At 40.2% G+C, this 17525-nt stretch overlaps 1 protein-coding gene across 1 annotated transcript in view; it reads left to right on the top strand.

Moving 5' to 3' along the window:
* Window positions 1–17525, top strand: part of LOC123729587 (inactive dipeptidyl peptidase 10-like) — a 202867-nt gene that overhangs the window by 80932 nt on the left and 104410 nt on the right. Inside the window, exons 6-7 of the mRNA XM_045704877.1 lie at window positions 10904–10956; window positions 11066–11147. Of these exons, the coding sequence (XP_045560833.1) occupies window positions 10904–10956; window positions 11066–11147 (135 nt within the window). The remainder of the gene's footprint in view (window positions 1–10903; window positions 10957–11065; window positions 11148–17525) is intronic.

Below are 17525 nucleotides of genomic sequence, written 5' to 3'. Positions count from 1 at the left end.
CTAATGATCAACTAGCCTTTTAAAATGATCAACTTGGATTAGCTAACCCAACGTGCCATTAGAAGACAGAAACAAGAAATTCTAAGTGACCCCAAACTTTTGAACTAACTCTCCCTGGGACATCAACTTAGTCAAAATATAAAACCCTGTTGTTCAACAATTCTGCTAAGACCTTCAAAAGGTTGGTGCTTGCTCATCAGCTCAGTGTTCAACCTAATTGTATTCTAACCAATACCCAAACGGAGATACAGTGAAAATAAAAATCTCATTGATTTATCAAGAACAGTCCCCATGCTTGTCTTAGAGTGTGAAACGGTGCTGAAATAGTTGCCCATACGTGGGTAGGCAATTGCTTCAAATCCTATTGCTTCTAACTTCAATATGATTACACAACTTAACAGCACTTAACAGCACATTACTCAACACTAGTGAAACTCATACTGTAGGCCTACCGTAGACAACATATAGAAAAATATTTTTCTCAATGACGTGACTCCGCCAATAATTAGATTCGGGGGATTGGAGATATTAATTTATAATCCTAAGGGTCATTTTTTGTTCGGGCAAATCTTGATTTGATTTGATTTGTGAGTATATCTAAAGGGGCTTTTATATAAATCTAAATTAATTGATAATTGTGCGCAGCCCTATGGTACTCCCAATCACGGTTGGATACAGCCTGGATTCAAACCAGGGACTGTAGTGATTCCTCTTTCACGGAGATGCAGTGCCTTAGACCACTGCAACACTCGGGAGCCATGATCAATATGACCTATATATTGTCCTGCTAATAGCCCATCCTAGAAATGTTGTTTGCGGAATTCACAGCCTGCTACGCTTGTGAAAAACAGGGTTAATAATAATAATAATACTTCCCCCTTCCACTTGTTAAAGGTTCCAATTGATAGTTTTTTTTATCAATTAGTATATTTGAGTTTAACCACAATATTTGTTGTATTATTTGTTCTGTCTTCTGGTGGATTAAACTGAAATTACAACCAACTTTCTATGGCTTGTTTAAAAAAAATTACGATATTTAGGAGATTTAGTTTTCAAATAACCTAAAGTCAGCGAGGAAAAAGGCCATTCTTGAACATGGGGTGAGACATTGTTACTAATTTGTAAATAAAGCAGGTTTATTTATTAGAATTATTTTTCTGTTTTTAGAGAGAGAAACCAAAAGCCTACCTGTCGCCTCATGGGTCTCCCGGTCGCGGCCGGCACGTGTATTTTTTTTATTTTTCTTACCTTTATTTATACAGGTTTTTCTCATTGAGTTAACATCTCTTTTCCAAGAGAGACCTGGTCCAATAGCAGCAGGGGGAACAACGTTTGAGACAAAACAACTTACGTACACTAACTCAGCATTAAACTAAACTAGAAACACACATACAGCACAACATTTTTTTTTTTACGTTAAACACAAAAGTTTTGACTAAAAACAGCTGGCCCAAAGACAATTACACTCTTCTATGATATATATATATATATATATATATATATATATATATATATAGATAGATAGATAGATAGATAGATATATAGAGATAGATATATAGATATATATATATATATATAGAGAGAGAGATAGATATATAGATATATAGATATATAGAGATAGATAGATAGATAGATATAGAGAGATATATAGATATATATATAGAGAGAGAGAGAGAGAGATATATAGAGATAGATATATAGATATATATATATAGAGAGAGAGATAGATATATAGATATATAGATATATAGAGATAGATAGAGATAGATATATATATATATATAGATAGAGATAGATATATAGATATATAGATAGAGATATATAGAGATAGATATATAGAGATAGATATATAGAGATAGATATATATATATATAGATATATAGAGATAGATATATAGAGATAGATATATATATATAGAGAGAGAGAGAGAGAGAGAGAGAGAGAGAGAGAGAGATATAGATATATATATCTATAGATAGATAGATAGATAGATAGATAGATAGATAGATACACACACAGATCAAGTGTTTGAACTCCACCGAAACTAGATCAAATTTGAAAATGTTAAAGGAGAGAATTCCAGGACCACGGAGCTAAGTAACTAAAACTATTTCTACCATGACCTGTTCCAGTTTTTGGTAATGTTAGAAGCAAATGAGAATGGGACCGGAATTAATATTTATTTACCGACCTGACTAAAAAAAGAACAGAGATAAAATGGCATTTTACCCAATATGGCCCTATAAATCAGTGTATACCAGTGTTTAAGCCTTTGCAAGGTCAATGACAACCAGCCAACAGCGCTGTAGAGATCACAATGATGTGTTAGACATTTTTGATTTGTAATGGACCGGAGGGCTGCATGATACACTGAATCAAGTGCTCTCATGGTAGTGGCTGAGGTCTGCATATATATATTATCACTAAAATTGAAAACCGGCAGTAATGTACATCGTACTAGCTCCTTCCTGGCCGCAAAAGAAAAACAAGACTTATGCCGGTAATAAAAACCTATTCTCAGCAAGAGCTTCCTTATCAAGTTCTCTACATGCACAGTGAAGCTCAGCTTATCAACCCATACACCCAAAAATGTGTACACTTTAACTTGCTCTATAGTATGTCCAGCCAATGTAGCAATGACATGATTAGTAACATGCCTGGCATTTGAAAATACCATGCATTTTGTTTTACCTGAATTTAGAACCAGCTTTAAATCATACAGATTCTGCTGTGTGACGTTAAATGCTCTTTGGGCATTTTCAAAAGCTAAAGATAAACTACTACCACTTGAATAAAGAACAGTATCTGCATGAAAATGAACATCCACTGTTTCAATAAGATCCCCAATGTTGTTGATATGCAAAATGAACAGTGGTACAAAAATAGAACCTTGCGGAACACCTGAGCACACCTCTATGGATTTACAACCATCTGCCATTACACAGTGTGTACGATTTGATAGGTAATTTATAAACCAATCTAGAGCATGACCAGTAATTCCACAACAACTTAAACTTTGCACTAACACAGCATAGTCCACGGTGTCAAAAGCCTTTGACAAATTAATAAAGACAGACACACAATGTAACTTCTTATCAAGAGCACAGTGGATGTCATTTAAAACCTTCAATGTTGCTGAAACAAGTACTGTGGCCAGACCTAAAACCTGATTGCATTCAATTTAAGATGTTGTTTTCTTGGAAGTAGGCCTTTAGCTGCCTACTAAGGACTCCAGTACCTTTGACAGTACAGACAATTTTGATATGGGTCGATAGTTGTCAAGTAGCGAAGGATCTCCACCTTTCAGGAGAGCCAGTACAAAAGCAGATTTCCATAACTTGGGGATTTCCTTAACATCAAGTGTGAGGTTAAAACTACATGTTAAGGGGGGGGGCAATTGAACCAGCATCTGTAGTATTGCAGTTTGCACTGCGATGCAGTGTCTTAGACCGCTGCGCCACTCGGGTGCTTTACAACATGATTGGTCGGGAGTAGGCTACACTACTACAGTAAGAGCAAAAAAAATCCTAACATTTCCACAACTAATTGTAGTCTAAGTGTCTCTAAAAACCTTAGTGTAACAGCTTAAGTAAGTAATACTGACGAGTAGAAACCAAAAAATAATTGTTTTTCCGGGTGTGCGCGTGCAGGACAGAGGAATCGCAATTCTTAGACTATTGTTCTAAATTCAATCACCTTCATCATCATCATTCAGTTAATTTAAATTTAATTTTGAAGTCGTGCACAATTATCAGTTTCTATTTGGTTTATGTCCCCCATTCATTGTCAGTTAGAGACACAGTAGTGCCTTGTGACCCAAAAGCATAATCTGTCACGTCCTGACCAGTAAAGGGGTTATTTGTTATTGTAGTTTGGTCAGGACATGACAGGGGGTGTTTGTTTTATGTGGTTCGGGCTATGTATTTAGGTAGAGGGGTGTTTGGTTTGTGTTCCGGGGTTTGTTGGTTTATGTTCTATGTTAGTTATTTCTATGTTCTAGTCTAGTCCTTTTAGTTCTATGTTTAGGGTTTTGATGGACCTTCAATTGGAGGCAGCTGTTCCTCGTTACCTCTGATTGAAGGTCCTATGTATAGGGATGTTTTTGTATTGGGATTTGTGGGTAGTTGTCGCCTGTTTAGTGTATGTTCGTCTGACAGGTCTGTTAGTGTCGTTCGTTGCGTTTGTATACGTGTTTTGTTTGTTTTTTCCTTCTTTTATTTAATAAAGAAGATGTGCATACACGTTACCGCTGCACCTTGGTCCAATTCTTACGACGTCTCTGACATAATCAGTGCTCTAACTCCCCTTTGCAATGGTCTGGAGCAATGAAGTAGGGACACAGGGTACCGTACTAAACCAAAATGTCCGGCAGCATAATCGCTAAACTTTTAGTTGAGCAACCACTTTACATTACAGTTTATATTTGTGGAATATTGTCTTTTTAACAGAATTGCTGGAGTGCCTGAGGCAGCAAGCTTAAAGGACTACTTTTAGGACCAGTGATTGATGGTCCATAGGGGATGGAATGACCTTTGACTCTTTCCAGATTTATGGACACACCCCACACATCAATGTCTGATGGAAAACACTCGGTTTGTTGTTTTTGATTAAAACAAAACCGCTATTCATTAAATACGAATACAGAACTTGTTTTGGTGTGGATTCCGCAAAGCGGTTAGCTCTAGCCTCTTACATCTAGACGTTCCGCTAGCGGAACACCACTCCAATATCCAATGATAGGGCGTGGCGCGAATTACAAATTCCTCGAAAATCGGAAAACTTCCATTTTTCAAACATATGACTATTTTACACCATTTTAAAGACAAGACTCTCCTTTATCTAACCACACTGTCCGATTTCAAAAAGGCTTTACAACGAAAGCAAAACATTAGATTATGTCAGCAGAGTACCCAGCCAGAAATAATCAGACACCCATTTTTCGAGCTAGCATATGTCACAAAAACCAAAACCACAGCTAAATGCAGCACTAACCTTTGATGATCTTCATCAGATGACACTCCTAGGACATTATGTTATACAATAAATGCATGTTTTGTTCAATCAAGTTCATATTTATATCAAAAACCAGCTTTTTACATTAGCATGTGACGTTCAGAACTAGCATTCCCACCGAACACTTCCGGTGAATTTACTAAATTACTCACGATAAACGTTCACAAAAAAAATAAATTATTTTAACCTCTCTAGGGTCGGCGGGACGAAATCGTCCCACCTACGTAACAGCCAGTGGAATCCTGTGGCGCGTTATTCAAATACCTTAGAAATGCTATTACTTCAATTTCTCAAACATATGACTATTTTACAGCATTTTAAAGACAAGACTCTCGTTAATCTAACCACACTGTCCGATTTCAAAAAGGCTTTACAACGAAAGCAAAACATTAGATTATGTCAGCAGAGTACCCAGCCAGAAATAATCAGACACCCATTTTTCAAGCTAGCATATAATGTCACATAAACCCAGACCACAGCTAAATGCAGCACTAACCTTTGATGATCTTCATCAGATGACAACCCTAGGACATTATGTTATACAATACATGCATGTTTTGTTCAATCAAGTTCATATTTATATCAAAAACCAGCTTTTTACATTAGCATGTGACGTTCAGAACTAGCATACCCCACGCAAACTTCCGGTGAATTTACTAAAAATGTACTAAATTACTCACGATAAACGTTCACAAAAAGCATAACAATTATTTTAAGAATTATATATACAGAACTCCTCTATGCACTCGATATTTCCGATTTTAAAATAGCTTTTCGGTGAAAGCACATTTTGCAATATTCTCAGTAGATAGCCCGGCATCACAGGGCTAGCTATTTAGACACCCAGCAAGTTTAGCACTCACCAAAGTCCGATTTACTATAAGAAAAATGTTATTACCTTTGGTGTTCTTCGTCAGAATGCACTCCCAGGACTTCTACTTCAATAACAAATGTTGGTTTGGTTCAAAATAATCCATAGTTATATCCAAATAGCGGCGTTTTGTTCGTGCGTTCAAGACACTATCCAAATGGTAAAGAAGGGTGACGAGCACGACGCATTTCGTGACAAAAAAATTCTAAATATTCCATTACCGTACTTCGAAGCATGTCAACCGCTGTTTAAAATCAATTTTTATGCAATTTTTCTCGTAAAAAAGCGATAATATTCCGACCGGGAATCTGCGTTTAGGTAAAAAGACGAAAGAAAATAAAGCATGGGGTCGACTCGTGCAAGCGACTAAGCCCATTGTCCTCTGATCGGCCACTTGCCAAAGGCGATAATGTGTTTCAGCCAGGGGCTGCCTCGATATCATTCAGCTTTTTCCCGGGTTCTGAGAGCCTATGGGAGCCGTAGGAAGTGTCACGTTACAGCAAAGATCCTCAGTCTTCAATAAACAGAGACAAGAAGCTCAAGGAATGGTCAGAGAGGGCACTTCCTGTAAGGAATCTTCTCAGGTTTTTGCCTGCCATATGAGTTCTGTTATACTCACAGACACCATTCAAACAGTTTTAGAAACTTTAGGGTGTTTTGTATCCAAAGCCAATAATTATATGCATATTCTAGTTTCTGGGCAGTAGTAATAACCAGATTAAATCAGGTACGTTTTGTATCCGGCCGTGTAAATACTGCCCCCTACCCCCAACAGGTTAAGAATTATAGATACAGAACTCCTTTATGCAATCGCAGTGTCCGATTTTAAAATAGCTTTTCGGTGAAAGCACATTTTGCAATATTCTGAGTAGATAGCCCGGCCATCACAGGCTAGCTATTTTGACACCCACCAAGTTTGGTACTCACCAAACTCAGATTTACTATAAGAAAAATTGGATTACCTTTGCTGTTCTTCGTCAGAATGCACTCCCAGGACTTCTACTTCAACAACAAATGTTGGTTTGGTTCCAAATAATCCATAGTTAGTCAACGTGAACTTTATATGAACTTTATCGAACAAAAGAATGCATGTATTGTGTAACATGATGTCCTAGGAGTGTCATCTGATGAAGTTTGTAAAAGGTTAGTGCTGCATTTAGCTGTTTTTTGGTTATTTGTGATGCATGTGGTTGGTCGGAAAATGGCTATGTGGCTACTTTTACGATATACTCCTCCAACATAATCTAATGTTTTGCTTTTGCTGTAAAGCCTTTTTGAAATCGGACAACGTGGTTCGATTCAGGAGAGGTGTATCTATAAACGATATGACATAGTCCTATATTTGAAAAAATATATATATTACATTTCGTTATGCTAATGGCGATAGGATTTTTTCGCTGGATGTCCGTCCCGCATACGGGACGAGCCCGTCAAGAGGTTTTAAACTGTTCTTCCTGCGACTATGGAACCCTGACCTGTTCACCGGATGTGCTACATGTCCCAGACCTGCTGTTTTCAACTCTCTAGAGACAGCAGGAGCGGTAGAGATACTCTGAATGATCGGCTATGAAAAGCCAACTGACATTTACTCCTGAGGTGCTGACCTGTTGCACTATCAACAACCACTGTGATTATTATTATTATTATTAGACCCAGCTGGTCATCTATGAACATTTGAACATCTTGGCCATGTTCTGTTACAATCTCCACCCGGCACAGCCAGAAGAGGACTGGCCACCCCTCATAGCCTGGTTCCTCTCTAGGTTTCTTCCTAGGTTCTGGCCTTTTCTAGGGAGTTTTTCCTAGCCACCATGCTTCTACACCTGAATTGCTTGCTGTTTGAGGTTTTAGGCTGGGTTTCTGTACAGCACTTTGACATCAGCTGATGTAAGAAGGCCTTTATAAATACATTTGCTAAAGATTGTGGGGGCTGTTTTGTTAGACTTCAGTGTGGCTTTTTACATTATTGATCATAGTCTGCTGCTGGAAAAAGGTATGTGTTATGGCTTTACACCCCCTGCCATACTGTGGATAGAGTTAGACAGGTAACAGAACAGAGGGTATTCTTTAATGGAAGCCTTTCCAACATAATCCAGGTAGAATCAGGAATTCCCCAGGGCAGCTGTCTAGGCCGACTACTATTTTCAATCTTTACTAATGACATGCTACTGGCTTTGAGTAAAGCCAGAGTTTCTATGTATGCGGATGACTCAACTCTATACATTTCAGCTACTACAGTGACTGAAATGACTGCAACACTTAACAAAGAGTTGCAGTTAGTTTCAGAGTGGGTGGCAAGTAATAAGTTAGTCCTAAATATTCATAATACTGAAAGCATTGTATTTGGGACAAATACTTCACTAAACCTCAACTAAATCTTGTAATAAATGTAGAAATTTAGCAAGTTGAGGTGACTAAACTGCTTGAAGTAACCCTGGATTGTAAACTGTATATCAATAATAAAAAGCACTGCTCTACCTTCTTAATAGCACTATCAACAAGGCAGGTCCTACATGCCCTGGTTTTGTTGCACCTGGACTACTGTTCAGTCGTGTGGTTTGGTGTCACAAAAAAATTACTTAGGAAAGTTGCAATTGGCTCAGAACAGGGCAGCACGGCTGGCCCTTGGATGTGTACAGAGAGCTAATATTAATAATATACATGTCAATCTCTCCTGGCTCAAAGTGGAGGAGAGATTGACTTCTTCACTACTTGTTTTTATGAGAGGAACTGACACGTTGAATGCACCAAGCTGTCTGTTTGAACTGCTGTCACACAGCTCAGACACCCGTGCATACCCCCCAAGACATGCCACAAGAGGTCTCTTCAGTCTCCAAGTCCAGAACAGACTATGGGAGGCGCACAGTGCTACATAGAGCCATGACCACATGGAACTCTATTCCACATCAAGTAAAAAAAAAAATGATTGAAAAAAAAAAACATACAAATACACCTTATGGAACAGCTGGTACTGCGAAGCAACACAAACATAGGCACAGACACATGCATACATATGATAACATGCACACTAAACACACACGTACACATGGATTTTGTACTGTAGATATGTGGTGGTGGTGGAGTAAGGGCCTGAGTGCACACAGTGTGTTGTGATGTCTGTGAATGTATTATGTTTTAAAAATTGTATAAACTGCCATAATTTTGCTGGACCCCAAGAAGAGTAGCTGCTGCCTTGGCAGAAACTAATGGGGATCCATAATACATATAAATACAAATCAAGCACTTATTTAAAATGTGACAAATTGTGGCTAAAGCTCTAAGAAATGTGTCATCAAGATGATCTGTACCTAGTGACATTTCATCACAAAGAGACCGCAGCATCGTTTCAACTTCTTTCTACTTGGTGAAATTCAAACTTGCGATGCCTCATGCATGATAGAAGATATCATAATGAGAAGAGGCCTGAGACAATAGTTTGATGGAGACTGGAACTGATATCCACTGAGATGATGTTGCCAGATGTGTTTATCATCACACTGACACCCTGTCTATGGAGTGTTATAGCTTGGCCCTTGCACCACCATCTCCAGTTGTCTTATGAATTCATCATAATAGTGCTACTGCTATGCAGCAGTAATAGCCTCCATGCTCAGTATGATAGCTTGTGCCAAGCGATAAGTATTGCCTGTTTTAACAGCAGGAAGTGGACATTTGCTTCAAGCTGAAATCCTATCTTAATATTATACCTCTCCTCTTGTGTTATGCATGTTTTGCATGACTTGAATACTTCCCCTTAGAATTGAGAATTCGAAGCTCTGAATATCTGTTACAATTACTATTTTTTGGCAGTTAATGTAGCAAAACCAATTTTAAGAGCTATGAGTAGCAATGATTTTCACTATTATGAAACATGTATGGCTCACCTACCATGGTGAAGTGTACATTGCTCCCTTGTGTGTTTTTATTGTTCATTGTCAATTTCTGGGGTTAGTAAATCATTCAGGCAAAGTTTGAATGCAAATGTGTTCCTGCTACGCCTATAGACTTAAAACAATACACCAATTTTGCAATAATAGCAGTAAGATGTGAATATCTATTGGATTGCTTATTGAGTCGAAGATGGAAATACATTTTTCATATCCTCATGCATACTCGTCCAGAGAAAATGTCATTACACTGTCCTTCCATTGGTGAAAACTGACATTTTGAACATGAAGTGTTACTCCTGCTTCCAGGCAAAGTATTCATCAGGTCAAATATAAATTAAAGTATTCCTTCAAAGCTCAAATACACCTCTTCATCTCACTGTAATCTTTCACATTTATCACACCCAACCCACTCCTACCACACACAAATTCAAAATCTTACCCCTCTCCCCTTCACTCAAACATATCAAAGTCGTTAAGAGGCTTTGTTACTCTGAGAGGCCTATCCTCACATCTCTAACACAGCCATTCTAGCCAAATATTGACAATCTTATCAACAAATCATTGCTAAATGTCACCCATCAGTGTCAGAGTAGACAGCCATCGGAGTGTGAGTCTGAGTGACCAGTGACGATGCAATATCTTTTTCTGTGAAAATTCTCTCGGGCGACTCAAACAGGAGAGCCCAAATTAAGATTGAAGGCTGGGTGACTCGTACAAGCAGCTAAGCAGACTCCATTTCCATGGGCAATTGAGCTCTGGTTAAGGCGAGTGGAGCGTCTCCACTGTATTCATCAATAGGCTCGAGGGTCAGCATAATGTATGATTTTTATGCAAATTAACTCACTGATTACCCACACAGAACCACTCAGCCATTCTCTCTTTACATAATGACAACCAAAAGCTCTGTCAATGGATATAGATTGAGTTTTAATGGTGTTGTAGTTATGCAATAATTCCCTGTCCAGCTTTCCATTTAGGTCACAGTTGAACTGTGACAAAGAAAACAATATTAGATATACGATGTGCAAAGACATTTTATAATGGTAAATAAATCAGACTCTTTCATCACCAGAAATAACAGATTATGAATGTAATGATAACACATTCTCTGATATGGATTTTTCCTTAGGTGTACCAGCATTCTTTCCTGGCATCTTACTTGATATACAACCTGCATACAAGGTATGTATCACCTGTCAAGATGTATGTAGACTAATAAACAGAAAGCAATTATTCCATAATGGCCGTTTCTATACGGGAGACTGTATAATGATGTTGGGTTTTGAACCAGGGAGGTACAGGAGCTGAACCCTCCAGAAGTGTCAGACTCTGTCCTGCAATTTGCTTCCTGGGGCATCCGGGATCAACAGCTGGTGAGTAGTGTACTCAATCACGTTGAGTTGATGTCCTTTACTCATTTAGGTATGACTTAGTAGATGTATGACTTTTTAAAATATTTTTTTACCAATGACCACCCACTGGCATTAAACAAAGCATGTGTGTCCATTTATGCTGATGATTCAACCATTTATGCATCAGCAACCACAGCCAATGAAGTCACTGAAACCCTTAACCTGTCTGGGCTAGGGGGCAGTATTTTCACGGCCGGATGAAAAACATACCCAATTTAAACAACAGGTTACTACTCTGGCCCAGAAACTAGAATATGCATATTATTAGTAGATTTGGATAGAAAACACTCAGAAGTTTTTAAAACTGTTTGAATGGTGTCTGTGAGTATAACAGAACTCATATGGCAGGCAAAAACCTGAGAAAAAGTCAACCAGGAAGTGGAGGATCTGAGAATAGTAGTTATTCTTTCTAGTCCCTTTCGAAAATACAGTATCTGTGGGGTTACGTTGCACTTCCTAAGGCTTCCATTGGCTGTCAAAAGCCTTCAGAAAGTTGTTTCAGCCTTCTCCTGTTACTGGGCAGATAATAGGAGCTCAGTTACTGAGTGGACTGCCTGTGGACAAAGGGATTGGATATGCACGGTCACGCGAGCACGCCGTTCCTTCTTTTTCTCCTTGAATAAATACTCTATTGGAATATTATCACAATTTTACGTAAAAAATACCATAAAGATTGATTTTAAACAGCGTTTGACATGCTTCTAAGTACGGTAATGGAACATTTTGACTTTTTGTCTCTGGTACCGCGCTCACCTTTGGATAGTGCTCTGAACGCACAAACAAAACGGAGGTATTTGCACATAGAAATGTATTATTTTGAAAAAAAACTACATTTCTTGTGGAAGTAGCAGTCCTGGGAGTGTATTCTGACGAAGATCAGCAAAGGTAAGAGAATATTTCTAATACTAATTCTGAGTTTAGATTGCCCCGAACTTGGCGGGTGTCTGTATAGCTCTCTGTGATGGCTCAGCTATGTACTCAGAATATTGAAAAATGTGCTTTCTCCGTAAAGCTATTTTAAAATCTGACAAAGCGGTTGCATCCAGGAGTAGTCTATCTATAATTCTATAAATAATTGTTATATATTTTGTCAACGTTTATGATGAGTATTTTTGTAAATTGAAGTGCACATTCACCGGAGGTTTTTGTGAAAATACATTATCTGAACATCACGCGCCAATGTAAAATGCTGTTTTTGGATATAAATAACTTTATCGAACAAAACATACATGTATTGTGTAACATAATGTCCTAAGAGTGTCATCTGATGAAGATCGTCAAAGGTTAGTGATTCATTTAGCTGTGTTTTGGGTTTTATTGACACATGTCCTTGCTTGGAAAATGGCTGTGTGATTATTTTTGTCTATGTACTCTCCTAACATAATCTAATGTTTTGCTTTCGCTGTAAAGCCTTTTTGAAATCGGACAATGTGGTTACATAAAGGAGAAGTGTATCTTTAAAATGGTGTAAAATAGTTGTATGTTTGAGAAAGTTCAATTATGACATTTTGTTGTTTTTGAATTTGCCGCCCTGATATTTCACTGGCTGTGTCCCGCACGTAGCCCATAGAAGTTAACAAAGAGTTGCAGTCTGTTTTGGAATGGGTGGCCAGTAACAAACTCCACAAAGCAAGTCCTGCAGGCTCTAGTTTTATCTTATCTTGATTTCTGTCTTGTCATAGGTCATGTGCTGCAAAGGAAGACCTGGTTAAGTTGCAGCTGGCGCAGAACAAAGCCACCGCATGGCTTGCACTCAGAGGGCTAATGTTAATACTATGCACGCTAGTCTCTCTTGGCTAAGAGTTGAGGAAAGACTGTTTCTTATAAAAACAAGTGACGCAGTCAATGTGTTTGGAAATTCGTAGTTATTTGCATAGTCAACTTACACACAGCACGGACATACAGGTCCAGCAAAAATTCAAGGAAACATACAGTATTATACAGAGCCATGAGTGCATGGAACTCCCTTCCATCTTATATAGCGCAAGTGAACAGAGAACCTGGTTTCAAAAAACAAATAAAGCAACATCTCACGGCACTATTCCTCTCCCCCATGTGACCTTGTGTGTATGTACTGATAGATGAACACACTACATGTTAATGTTTTTAAATGTATGTAAATTGTAAAGTATTTTGTCTGTAATGTATTTTTTCATGGTGTCGGACCCCAGTAGCTGTCGCAATTGGCATCGGCTAATTGGGATCCTATTAAATAGGTAAAGCCCAGTGCTGTCAAAAATGTGATTTCCTGTGTTTATATATAGACATTGTTAATGTAGTAAGCTAAACTAAATGTAGTAGACTATTGTAGCTGGAAATGTCAGATTTTTTTTATGGAATATCTACATAGGCGTACAGAGGCCCATTATCAGCAACCATCAGGCCTGTGTTCCAATGGCACATTGTTAGCTAATCCAAGTCTATAATTTTAAAAGGATAATTGATCATTAGAAAATCCTTTTGCAATTATGTTAGCACAGCTGAAAACTTGTCCTAATTAAAGAAGCAATAAAAAAAACTGGCCTTTAGACGAGTTGAGTATCTGGAACATCAGCATTTGTGGGTTCAATTACAGGCTTAAAATGGCCAGAAACAAAGACCTTTCTTCTGAATCAGTCTATTCTTGTTCTGAGAAATGAAGGCTATTTCATGCGAGAAATTGCCAAGAAACTGAAGATCTTGTGCAACACTGTGTACTACTCCCTTCACAGAACAGCGCAAACTGTCTCTAACCAGAATAGAAAGAGGGGTGGGAGGCCCCGGTGCCCAACTGAGCAAGAGGAAAAGTACATTAGTGTCTTTACTCTGGGCAGAGCAGAATTCAGGTTGGTGGTACAGTAACTGAAAAAGGTTGGGAAACACTGCTGTAGGGGAACTATTTTAAGTTCTACCTACATTTACATTTTACATTTAAGTCATTTAGCAGACGCTCTTATCCAGAGCGACTTACAAATTGCTGCATTCACCTTATAATATCCAGTGGAACAACCACTTTACAATAGTGCATCTAAATCTTTTAAGGGGGGGTTAGAAGGATTACTTTATCCTATCCCAGGTATTCCTTAAAGAGGTGGGGTTTCAGGTGTCTCCGGAAGGTGGTGATTGACTCCGCTGTCCTGGCGTCGTGAGGGAGCTTGTTCCACCATTGGGGTGCCAGAGCAGCGAACAGTTTTGACTGGGCTGAGCGGGAACTGTGCTTCCTCAGAGGTAGGGAGGCGAGCAGGCCAGAGGTGGATGAACGCAGTGCCCTTGTTTGGGTGTAGGGCCTGATCAGAGCCTGAAGGTACGGAGGTGCCGTTCCCCTCACAGCTCCGTAGGCAAGCACCATGGTCTTGTAGCGGATGCGAGCTTCAACTGGAAGCCAGTGGAGAGAGCGGAGTGACGTGAGAGAACTTGGGAAGGTTGAACACCAGACGGGCTGCGGCGTTCTGGATGAGTTGTAGGGGTTTAATGGCACAGGCAGGGAGCCCAGCCAACAACGAGTTGCAATAATCCAGACGGGAGATGACAAGTGCCTGGATTAGGACCTGCGCCGCTTCCTGTGTGAGGCAGGGTCGTACTCTGCGAATGTTGTAGAGCATGAACCTACAGGATCGGGTCACCGCCTTGATGTTAGTGGAGAACGACAGGGTGTTGTCCAGGGTCATGCCGAGGCTCTTAGCACTCTGGGAGGAGGACACAAGGGAGTTGTCAACCGTGATGGCGAGATCATGGAACGGGCAGTCCTTCCCCGGGAGGAAGAGCAGCTCCGTCTTGCCGAGGTTCAGCTTGAGGTGGTGATCCGTCATCCACACTGATATGTCTGCCAGACATGCAGAGATGCGATTCGCCACCTGGTTGTCAGAAGGGGGAAAGGAGAAGATTAATTGTGTGTCATCTGCATAGCAATGATATGAGAGACCATGTGAGGATATGACAGAGCCAAGTGACTTGGTGTATAGCGAGAATAGGAGAGGGCCTAGAACAGAGCCCTGGGGGACACCAGTGGTGAGAGCACGTGGTGCGGAGACAGATTCTCGCCACGCCACCTGGTAGGAGCGACCTGTCAGGTAGGACGCAATCCAAGCGTGGGCCGCGCCGGAGATGCCCAGCTCGGAGAGGGTGGAGAGGAGGATCTGATGGTTCACAGTGTCAAAGGCAGCAGATAGGTCTAGAAGGATGAGAGCAGAGGAGAGAGAGTTAGCTTTAGCAGTGCGGAGAGCCTCCGTGACACAGAGAAGAGCAGTCTCAGTTGAATGCCCAGTCTTGAAACCTGACTGATTAGGATCAAGAAGGTCATTCTGAGAGAGATAGCAAGAGAGCTGGCCAAGGACGGCACGTTCAAGAGTTTTGGAGAGAAAAGAAAGAAGGGATACTGGTCTGTAGTTGTTGACATCGAACCCTGTCATGAAGTAGCCTTTGGATACAGAGTTCTGTCATTTGTCCCTGTAGGGGAACCCTTTTGAGTTCCATTTAGAGCCCTCATGAAGTACCCTCTGGTTCCAGTTAGAATCAATAACAGGTTCTACAGTTATACTTTTAGGATACTTCAGATGTGCTTATGGCACATGCTGTTAATAATTACCTGTAATTTGACAATAAGTTACTGGCTGCATGGCAGTAGAAATACAGTATTTTTACAGTTGTATTAAGGCGTTATTGTTGTAAAATGTTTTTTACCAATGTGCAGGAGGGGAACATTTGCATATTTGGGGGCATGGTCTAAAATGTGCCAACCAATTTTATTCTGGAAAGTCAGTTAAGAACAAATTCTTATTTACAATGACGGCCATAGCCCGGCCAATTGTGCACCGTCCTATGGGACTCCCAATCACAGCCAGATGTGATGCAGCCTGGCTTCAAACCAGGTACTGCAGTGATGCCTCTTGTACTGAGATGTTGTGGCTTAGACCACTGCGCCACTCGGGAGCCAACCAGTAGTGGAAGTGTTGTACGAGTTTAAGTGTTGAAGGTTTGAGCTCCTCATTCGTCCACTCCCAGTTCTACAATCTTTGTAAGAGCTTGTGAAAATCAAGAGCTGCACTGGTTAATGTCTATTTTCCAGTAACAATGACAGTTGGCTACTGGGAAGTTCATGTTTGATTTTCAATAACTTAGTGTCAGCTTTCTGCAAGAAGTTATAAAATTCACAATAACTTACTGTGGCTTATCACTGTCACGCTCACTGACCTGATGGTGTGGAAGGAAGGTCAGTTTTCTGCCAACCAAGAGGTTGAGGCCAAGTGAGGCTAGGTCCCAAGTGTGCTCACAACAAAGAAAGCTTATAGCATTAGTTGACACCTACTAAGCAATCTTGTAATCAGATAAGTTCAGTGAAGATACAGTGAGCTACTGGCAACTAATTCACAGCAACTTCCAGCCAACTAACTTCCATTAAGTTATTGTGAAATGCACGGTAACCTCTTGAAGCCTGGATCCAGAATTGCTTTCCCCAACGGAAGGCACTGCTTGTGTTGAGAGAAAAAAATAGTTTGAACAAAAACATGGGGGTTTGGCCATAGCCGCTGGGCTGGCCTTGGGGAATGGTGTGTCTGTTCTAAATCCCGCACACTTGAACAATCTTCATTTTGCTTCGCTCTGGGAGCCAGTGGAGTCTCTAGCTGCTACTACTGCCATCAGATTCAAACACAGCAGACTCAGCCGACACACACTGACAAGTGACAAAGCCACAAATAAATGACCAACATTCTCCTGTTCAGGTCAGTGTTGACATTGTTACCTTTATAATCAAGTTAGCCTGCTAGCTACTTGCTATCTAACATTAGCTGCTAACCTTCATTAGGCTCTAATCTATGGATTTACGTAACTGGGGGCGCAGGGGCGCAGCCATGGGTGGACCTGGGAGGGCATAGGCCCTCCCACTGGGGAGCCAGGCCCAGCCAATCACCCCCCCCTCCTCAGATGAGGTGAAGAGGCTGGATGTGGAGGTCCTGGTTAAACGTGGTCTGCGGTTGTGAGGCCGGTTGGATGTACTGCCATATTTAATGTTGGAGGCAGCTTACGGTCGACAAATTAACATTAAATTCTCTAGGGGACAAGGGGTTTAGGGGACAAGGTGTACATTTGACCTCCATCATCTAGGATGTGACAATGGTTAATAAAATCTCTCAATTTCTGCCCTTTTTTGTGCGATCTTGCAGGCCTTCTAGTGCAGCTGCAACTGTAAATGCATTTGTAAATCAAGACCTTTCTTGAGTTGGGCTCTGGGATGGTGCAACTTGAGAATGTGAGCTTATGGTTGTGTGGGGGGAAAGGGTTGAGTGTGTGTGTGTGTGTGTGTATGTGTGTATCCCACAACTGTTGCGAAGGAGTAAAAGATGTTAGGGACAATAGAGGATG

Source organism: Salmo salar, chromosome 21 (assembly GCF_965601325.2).
Source record: "Salmo salar chromosome 21, fSalSal1, whole genome shotgun sequence".
Lineage (NCBI taxonomy): Eukaryota > Metazoa > Chordata > Actinopteri > Salmoniformes > Salmonidae > Salmo > Salmo salar.
The sequence above is the reverse complement of the archived record's forward strand: the minus strand, read 5'-3'. Positions and strand labels throughout refer to the sequence as shown.